The 10,285-nt window shown below is 28.8% G+C and overlaps 1 protein-coding gene across 2 annotated transcripts in view; it reads left to right on the top strand.

Moving 5' to 3' along the window:
- LOC117180328 (actin-related protein 5) overlaps positions 1-3,272 on the top strand; it is an 8,762-nt gene extending 5,490 nt beyond the window's left edge. For both annotated transcript variants that reach the window (XM_033372768.1, XM_033372767.1), the window contains exon 7: positions 2,623-3,272. In XM_033372768.1, coding sequence (XP_033228659.1) covers positions 2,623-3,246 — 624 coding nt within the window. In that variant the 3' untranslated portion in view covers positions 3,247-3,272. The remainder of the gene's footprint in view (positions 1-2,622) is intronic.
- The last annotated feature ends 7,013 nt before the right edge of the window (positions 3,273-10,285 follow it).

Below are 10,285 nucleotides of genomic sequence, written 5' to 3'. Positions count from 1 at the left end.
AGCTCCAAGGAGATTATGTTGAAAAATAAAAAAAAATTTACCCAAAAAAAATTGTTTTTATACTTCATTCTAAGGACTTATTGAACTACCCTCGTACATTAACGAAAAAATGAGGCTTACTCGTATAAATTGAACAGTTGAAAGATTTTTGGTTAAAAAATATGAATCCACTTTATCATTTTTATTGTTCTAGATTGAAGAATGAATCAATACATTTTTTAATGTTAAAAATTATATAATTTTGAAGCAATTTTAACATTAAAACATGAACATTTTTAAATTGATTGATTAAAATTAAACACTTTCAAATGAGAAGTAAAATTATTTTTATTTAAGTCTTTTGAAATCAATAATTATGCAATTGCTATGATAAAAATTTCAAAAGTTTCACTTGCAAATGAAAAATTTAACAATGTGATACAATAAAAAATGTAATCTTTATAGTTTAAATTTAGCACTCTGAAATCATAACGAGTCAAGACTATCTAACTAAAACAATTCTGTTTCAAATTGTTTAGTTTTAAATATTCGAATTATAATTGTTCATTTTTAAGAAGCACTCAAATATTCTTAAATATTGAAAAATGTCGTTTTAAAAATTTGAGTTGGTATTGGGTTAAAAATGGAATATTTTAAATTGAAACAATTTTTAACAGAGGATTTGAAATGAAATAAAAGTTTAATTATGAATCTGTTAATTTGAAATGATTTTAAATTGAAAATAGTTGATAAAGTTTCAATCGGACGTTTAAATTTGTTCAACTATTAAGGCTTTCGAATTGAAAGAGTTCAATTTTTAAAGTTATAATTTGTAAATTACTTAATTTTGAGCCGATTCAGAAGACCTTAAATATAAATTTTTTCAACTGAAAGATTTTAGAAAGCGGGGTTATTTAAAATTATATTTAGACCATGTGATATGACATTTACGATATTTGTAATTATAATTGTACTTATTTCAGAAAGTCTGTTCTTCTAAGGAACAGAGTTTATATAAAAAATATATATAATTTAAAAATAAGTAAAGAGTTGTGAAGCATAAATAAAACAAATTGCTAGTAGTCTAAAATCGTAGAGTCTGTTTAGAAGAAGAACAAACCGCAAAGGAAATAATTTTAAAAAATAATATGATTGATATTGAGTAAGCAACAATCAATAGGAAAGTAGCAGAGTAAGTAATTTGTAACAGCATATATTGTAATCTGAATTTAAATTATTTCCTAACACTAGGTTATTTCAAAGTAGAGCATTTCTTAATGTAGACGGTAATTTGTTCTAAAAACAAGCAACTCTCAATTTAAATGAACTCGGAAGAATGAGGCTTTTTTATTTTATATTTCAAATGATGAAATAGATTTTTTTGTAAAAATTTACTGCCATTTCCCGGGTTTTCCTGGTCTCGAAAATTCCCTGTCATTTCCCCGCCCAGTGGATATCATATTTTCCAATTATTAATTTTTGGTGTTAAAAATTCAAAATGAAAAAAGACCGACAAAAATAATTTTTCTAATAAATTGTTTTCATGTTTTATGAACATTAAAGTATTTATTTTTTCTGACCAATTTTTATTTAGAAGTTTTTTTCAGATATAACTTTTTATTCATATTGGTGTGTATTTATTTTAGGAATAGTTATACTATTTTTAATCAACGCGTATACGGTGGAAGTTTTTCCAATTATTCTTATTTAATTTCGTTACACTTTTAGTATGTTTCGTTCTGAGTAATTATAATTGGAAAAACGAATTTTTGATATTAAACATTTTTTTTCATAAGTTCAAGAAACCATGATCTAATTTTGTTAATAAAATAAATGGAATTTTTTGCTCAAAGTAGGGTAAAAGATATGGCATTTTTGGATCTAATATGCAATACTGCTTTCAAATATTTGTTACTACTATTTTGCATGTACTTCGAAAAAATGGTAAATAATAACATTTTTCTCAGGCTTATATTCTATCGAATATAATCGATATTTTTAAAAAACTGTGCTTCTTTTGCCTTCATTCTGTCAAGATCTGAACTTAGAATAAATAAGTTGTAATAATTTTAAATCGTAAAATTGTTTATAAATGCATTGTTCAAGTATAAGGAATTTTTGAATCTTTATAACTTGTTTCTTCTTAGTTAAAAACTTGGCAGAATTTAAGGAAAAATCAGTATTGTTTTAAATTTTAGTTCAAAAGTAACAACTTTCTTATTTTTCTGATTCACATGATGTTTTCACTTTCAATTTCAAGATGTTTTCTTTCAAACTGTTCCTAAATAGGTCCTCCTGGTAAAATCATACCGATCCTGGTACAAGAACATTAATTTTGTAAACACATTTTTGTAATTCAAACACATGCGTCACAAAAAAATAGGGGAAAATGTTAATTTCGATCCGAGAAATCCGGGAGTTGGCTGGGGATTTGAAAACGAAATTTCGCTAGACACCCTAAATCATTCATATCGTTGTATAATCTTTTTAAGTCTTGTGAACTAACTTTGTGGAATATTTTAAATATTTGTGACTTTATTTAAATCTTTATGAAATGTTTGAAATCTTCTTAATCATTTGAAATCTTTGTGACATCTTAGAAATCTTGAAATCAGAAGTCTACAAATTTCTTTTTCCCCACAGGAGGGTGGTGATTCTGACTCTGAACTTGAGCAGGAAAAATTGATAGAACTCGAGGACGTGCTTCGTCACCATGACCCAGAATTCGACGGAGCAGGATCTAGCGTTCAACTGATTCCAGGAGAAACTCATCAGTTACATGTGGGAATTGAGCGTCTTCGAGCTCCGGAATTATTATTTCAGCCCTCAATGATAGGCCTTGTCGAAGCTGGAATTGCAGAAACGATAGAATTTGTTTTGAAACGATACACTCCCGAGGTGCAAATGAGGCTTACGAATAATATTTTTTTAACTGGAGGACCTGCCTCTTACCCCGGATTGCTGGATCGACTGAAACGCGAGCTGAAGGAGATAAGGCCCTTTGGCTCCAGTTTCCAAGTGAATATCGCTAAAAATACGAGTTTGGATGCCTGGTATGGAGCTAGAGATTTTGGTTTAAACGGTGACATCAGTGATTATTTGGTAACTCGAAAAGAATATGAAGAGAAGGGGGGAGAATATTTTAAAGACCACTCTTCAAGTAATGTTTTCAGTCCCTCTCCGGATCCCTTGCCGATGTTGCAGGTCCCGGCAATTTCCGAACAGATTGTTGTCGAGGATGCTATTGTAGATGTGGAGATTGAATAAATTGTTTTCATGTGCAATTCTTGTAAGTAATTTGTTATTTTTCAGGTCATTCAACACTTTTAATCAGTTAAACGTTAAAGCCTTCCAATTGGAAAGACAGAAATTTGGAAGGATTTAAATTACAAGCTTTCAAGATTTACAGAAAGTAATATTTGAAAATTTTTATTATATTGTATCTCTTAATTTTTTAGATTCTCTTTTAGATACAAAATCAATACAAACAAGTTTTCTAATGAAAAATAGTTATATGTTGCGACAGGTTGAATGATATTTAAGTTTAAATCTTACTTATTAGTTTACGTATATCAAGTATTTCATCCAAATGTCATTTTCTCACCGTTTCTCACTTTAGAAATCAAGAAATGATTGAGAATGTGATGATTTTACGGATAAAAGCCGACAGACGGGAGAAAACGATTGAGAGAAGCGGTTAATTCGAGTTCTTAGAAGCAAGAATGAATTTAGTTACAATGAAAAAAAGTTTCTTAAAGGTTTTCTTAAGTTTTCTTAAAAAGGCTGAAACTATTAAACTTTTGAAAATTTATTACTCAAAGAAACAAAATTGAATAGAAGGTAGAAAAATATGGAGAGATAATGGATTTATTTAAATAAGGAAAACTCAACAGTTCGATAAGAACAATTAACAGGACTAGTGTATCTACACAATTCTAGAGTTTATAATGTTATTTTAGACGAATTACAATTTTTAAAGCTGTGAGTATTTTAAACTGATTCAAATAATAAAATTCTAACTATTGTCGTTGACTAACGTCGGCTTTTAAGTTTTCAAATTCTTTTAAATAAAATTTAATGTAGATAAACTATTCAATTCAATAGCAAACACTTTAAATTCCAAAGATTTCAAGCCGAAATATTATTGCATTTTAAACAAAACAGTTGAATTTCCAACCAAAAAACATTGTCTACTCAAAGAGTCGAATTTTCAACAACAGAATTATTTTCAATCAAAAAGTTGCAACAACAAACAAATAGATGGTCTTAAGCCAGTTGCATTCTTAACGAAATTTTACTTTTCCAACAAGGAAGATACTATTACATTTTTAAGAAATTAGTGGAGTTTCTAACCTAATAGTTAAATTTTCAGCATAAAAAGATGCATTTTCAATCAAATGGTCGAGATTTCAAACAAAAAAGATTAAAATTTAATTAAATATTTGAATTTTAGGACAAAAAGGCCATTTTTTAAAGTAACGGTAAAATTTTCATCAAATAGGTTTGTTTTGAACCAAGAAAGGTGACTTTTGTAAGATAACATAAGAATTTTCAAGGAGACGGTCAACTTTTTATGTAAAGAAGTAGAATGTTTTAGAAAACAGTAGACTTTTAAACCATAAAACGTGAATTTTTGTTAAAAAAGATCATTTTCTATCAAGAAAGATGAATTTCTAACAAGATAGTTGAATTATCAACTAAAAAGTTGTCTTTACAACAAACGAGGATAATTTCCCTCTATTAAATGCCTTATAGAAACTTATACAAATGGACAAAAGGATATATTAAACCATGTAGAGCCATATAGAATTTATAACATTTATATATAGCTCTATATGGTTCTATATATCCTTTGGTCCATTTCTATAAGACATTTAATAGAGGGTTTCTATTTAAAAGACGACTATTTAATAAAATACATGAATTTTCTGATAAATAGTTAGATTTTTAACAAACAATATGTATTCTCTACTTAAAAAGACGGCTTTTCAGTACGTGAATTTTCTACCAAATAGTTCAATTTTTATCGTATATAATATATAGCATAAAGTTTCAATCAAAAATGGAATAGTTAAATTTCAGATAAAAACTCTGATAAAAAATAACTTTAAATAAAAAAAAACAATTTTTAACAAAAATGTTGAATTTTCGACTAAAAAAAGAAATTCCTAACGAAGCATGTAACAGTTGATAGTTTCACGAAACAGTGGCACCGGACCAAATTGGGAGAGGTATTGATAAAGTTGTATCTAAAGAATTAAATTTTCAACTGAAAAAGATACATTTTTAACCAGAAATGGAATAGATTAATTTTCAGTTTAAAAAATTTGTTTCCTTCCAAATATGAAACAAACTTTCATAAAAATAGATGAACTCTTGATAAAAAAATATTGCTTTTCAATAATATAGCTGAATTTTCAACAAAATAATAACAAATTTTAAGCAAATAATAGAAGTTTTAACCAAACGAAATGAACTCCGAATTGAAAATATAATAGTAGCCTTTTCAATAAAAAAAAAACTTTAACCAAAAACAGAGTTGGATTTTCTTACTGGTTTTAAGTTCTAAATGTTATCTAAGTTCGTAACGTTATTTTTACTTATACCCCCCCCCCCTCTCTGTTTCCAATCGTAGTTTATAGGCTTCCATCAAAGTGATAACGTAGTTTATCTAGAGTACCGCCAAGCCATTCTCAATCCGAAAACCATTGGGATTAGGGGAATCGGAGGTGAGAGTCGATTCCGATTCCCTTAATATAAAAAGCCCGCCATTATTTAAAATTGAATGCATTCATTTCAAGTTACATCAACGTTTAAATAATATTTTAATAAATAAATACAATATGTATAATATAATTTTTTTTAAATATATTCCGATTACCTTACTTTTAATAAAGTCCGCTATTATTTCAAATTCAATTATAATGCATTAATTTCAAGTCAGATTAACAATTATAAGTAACAATAAAGTGTAATATATTTATAATTAGACTAATATAATTGAATAGTTATTATAAATAATCTGGTGATGAACGAATAAACAACAATATATTTTTAAGTTTTTATATTTTATTTTTACTGTTCCCATAACGGGGAACAGAAGAAGTTTCTATCAATATCAATAATTTGTAATCTAACTACACTGCCCTGCAAAAGTTTCGACTCACTTAGAAAAATCGTTTTTTTTTTGTTGTTGTATTTATCCCTTTGATTATACCGGAGCTAAAGTCGAATTGCAAGAACTTGAAGTTGTAATAAAAAAGTTGGATAAATTTGAAAACATCTTATCTGTAGGCAAATCAGAATAAAAGTTAAATAAATATATATTTTGGGGAAAGTACATCGAAAATTCATGATTATATGTTTCATATATTTTACAAAAATATTTTTGTTACTAAAAATGATATTTCAATTTTTCCTTTATATTTTGCTTTAATCAAATGTAAAAATTCGCCTTAAAAAAGACTCGCATCCGAGTCGAAACATGTAGGCAGTATTTAAGGGGGTAGATGCGTATAGATGGCTAAAAAAATCGATTTTTTTTTTAATAAATCGAAAGAAGGTCTTTGTAAAAAAAATTTTAAACTATTTTTTTGCAATAACAATAAAAAACTTTTTTCAAAATTTTTTTAAAAGTCTGCCTTTTTTGCAAAATATTTAAATAACTTTAGATTTAGTTTATGAACAAGATTTTTATATGACAAAAACAAAACAATTTGATTTTTATGTTTGAGAGTAACACAGCAGCTATAAAACACGGCACAAATTGAGAGGGAAAAAAAGTTATTACGTATTCTTACTTCTTAATTGTTTATAATGATTGTGTGAAATTTTTTGTTTTGTTTTTTTAATAATAAACAAGAACTTTTCCAATTTTCAAATAAAAATATTGAATAGTCTTTGAGAAAAAAATGCCCAAAGTGCCCGTCAATTTTTCGCCATCTATACGCACCAACCCCCTTAAATAAAGAACATAAAGTATATATAATAATCATTCTAAGTACCAAAAAAATTTAAAACATCATTATAAATTAATGTCAAAGTTTTGTTTTAAAGTAAGAATACATTTCCACACCTATTGCCACAATTTTTGGTCCAGTGACCCCAAAAATACACCCCAAATACAATAAACATGGTCAGACTTATTATTGTTATTGTAACGGGTTGTCGCGTTGTGTTCATCTTAAGCTCCCTAGCGCAAGCGCAGTGCGTCTAACATGAGAGACAAATATTAGAGAATCGACGTCGAATCGGGGCTCGAGAATCGATTTTGGCTTCGATTCCACCGGGCGGTACGATTCCAAAATGTCGATTCTCGAGGGCAAGGAATCGATTCTTTCTGAGAATCGGAATCGAGGCCGGGATTCCTAATTAGTGTGAACCTAATTCGCCTTCAGCTTTTGTGTTCTAACAAAATCTAAAAAGGTTCCAACAATCAGGTCTTATTGGTAAAATGAAGGTAAAGTTTTTGCCTTCTTCCATTCCATGTTGAAGACTGGACCATCCTGAAGAAAATTTTAAGAATATTTGAAGATGTGAAATTTAATTTTCTGTTATCTTTGGGGAGCTAGTTATGAGCTACACAGAACTACATAAAAGACTACATAAAATCTTATGAGAATACGTAACGGAAATTTGATTTATCTGCCCGACAGAAAAAAAAATATTTTCTAGTGTATAGGAACTGTTTCAATATGGAATTATCTTCTTTTTAAGTTTCATAATAGTTTATGGATTTTCCAATCCAAAACGATAAATTCTTCATCCAAAAAAGGAAATTTTCAAAAAAAAGTGCAATTTTGTACACAAAAATGAAAAAAAATTAGATTTGTCACCAAAAGGCCGATTTTGAACTAAAAACAATAAACTTTGAAACATTCTCGGATTAAAAATGTTCAACTGTTAAAGGCTGGTTATTTGAAAAAATTAAAACTTTGAATACGAAATTAGAAATTGTTTATTTTCAAATGCAATTAATTAAAAAAATTCTAATTATAAAGCTTTAATGAGAAATGATTTAATTTTTAATGTTCTCAATTAAAATAGTACTATTTTTCTAATTTTGCATTTGAATTTTATCAGTTTCATTCTGATTGAAATCGAAACTAAGTATATCGAACATCTGAGAAAACGGAAAAAGACCCAATTAATCACATTTTTGGAAAAAGTCGCATGATCCGAGCTCTGCAGTGATTTCAACTTAAATATAATTTTTTTTAGCATCACGTGTCTTTCTAGGACTTTGGGTTCAAATTGAAGGGTCTTCGATCTAAACTTGTTAACATTACTTTCGAAATTGATTTTTTTGTATTTTTCGGAAAAAAATTGTATGCAGTTAATACTCCGCAAAGGAAACGGCAAACATCCTTTTAGTTTTTTTTTTTAAATTGACTTTCATAAATTGCGTTTTGGTATCTACAACAGCATAGGTCCGTGGAACGATTTTCCTTCGATGTGTAAGATTTCTATAAAGTCAGATAACAGGTTTAGACCGCGGACCCTTTAATTAAACTTCTATAATATTACTCTATTTCAATATATAATCCTAAAATATGTAACTTGGTATTTTATCGAAGAATTGAAAAATTTAAGGAATTTGTAGTTAGAAGCAAACTTGATTTTAAAATAAAACTAGCGACTGATGTATAAGGAATTAATAAAGCGGAAGGATCTTGCCTATGGATATCTACTTTATTACTCAAGTGTTCTCGTTTGTTCATGATAATACGAACAAACTACATTGTAGCTTGCCGATCACAATATACATTTCCATTGCGTCTTGATCATCCAAAGACAATTAATTATACGGATACTTTTTTTAGCTGTAACTATAAGGTCTTAGAGACGTTAAGGTGGCCTAAAAAAATGTGAAAGTGATCCCTCACGCTAGCGTTTAAGTCTGACTACAGCGACCTCAGAGTAGCTCTCCCGACTTAGGTCACAGCTTAAAACCTAACATCACAATATAATATACTGAAAATATCATCGTCTATGGCTAACTTTAGCGATCCTTGCCTTCTTCATCCTCACCGACATCGATAGAGTAAAGAGCTGCGTGATCGAAACAAAAAGCTCTCCGTAATCGGGAAGTTAAACTCATTGATTTCTGCAATTTTTATCACCTAAAACGGAACGATATAATTATGTAACTTGTATCGGTACTCTCACTGTATTTGTCCACTACCATTTGGAACGACATACTTTACAATACATTTTACGCGAAATTTCACATTTCGCATTACAAAGCTAACATTAGCATTAGCATTAGCATTATCACTTCGTTTACACAGCGATATCTCAACTTTCCAGTTCCCTTTTCAATATCCAGAAGAGTAGCCAATTTTGTTCGACTAGTAGCGAGACTTACGTACAAATTATCGAGATTGATAAACAGCTGGAGGAATCTCGATGCTTTCGTAGATTTTCATTTTTAGGAAGCAATCCAGAATTGGAGAGTTCTCGATTTAAAAAAAGGCAACATTTAAAAGCCTTCGAATTTGATTCTATCAACGATTGGGAAGTATTTTAAAATAAGGAGAATCAAACTTTAAGGCTTTTAAATGAGAAAATCTGAAGAAGCATTACAAGATCTAGAAATGAAGACAAATTCGAAAATACCAAAAATACCAACTGCTCGCTCAATCGCGGAAGGCGCTTTTCACTTAATACAATGAATCTTAATTTAAATAATATTCTTTATAATTATCACAGTATGAGGTCGCTGCAGGCCAACAATACGCTATTTTGCTCAAAACGGTCTTACTCTCTTCTTCCCACTCAAAATTGTCTTCGAAACTCCTTTAAAGAGAATATACGAGTACAATATTCTTTATCATAAAATTGAGGTAGAATCCAATTTGAAGAATAAGACTTCTCTATCTCTCACACTCTCTTTCTCTCTCTCTCTTTCTCTCTCTCTGATCGTGCTAAAAGTGAGGGTCTACTTCCGCTAGTGGTAAAGCTTATTATTCTAATTAAAATAATAGCAACATATTGTTTTGTTCTCGCAGTAATAATCATTATAATAATAATTCATAATTAATAATCATAAATTCATAATAATTCACAATATTTCATAATAATAATTAGTACAACAATGGTTAATGTTTCTTAAACTAATGGGTGTATGTATATATATAATGTTTTTATGTATAGTTCGCATGTGGGGTGGGCAGAGGGTAAGTGACAGCTATGTACAGTACATACTTGCCTTAGTTGTACCATCGTTATATGTATAATAATATGTACCATGGTCTTGTATAATGATAATTCAATTATTATCGTTTTACACACAAAATAGCCTATT

This window comes from Belonocnema kinseyi, chromosome 9 (assembly GCF_010883055.1).
Source record: "Belonocnema kinseyi isolate 2016_QV_RU_SX_M_011 chromosome 9, B_treatae_v1, whole genome shotgun sequence".
Taxonomy (NCBI): Eukaryota; Metazoa; Arthropoda; class Insecta; order Hymenoptera; family Cynipidae; genus Belonocnema; species Belonocnema kinseyi.
The sequence above is the reverse complement of the archived record's forward strand: the minus strand, read 5'-3'. Positions and strand labels throughout refer to the sequence as shown.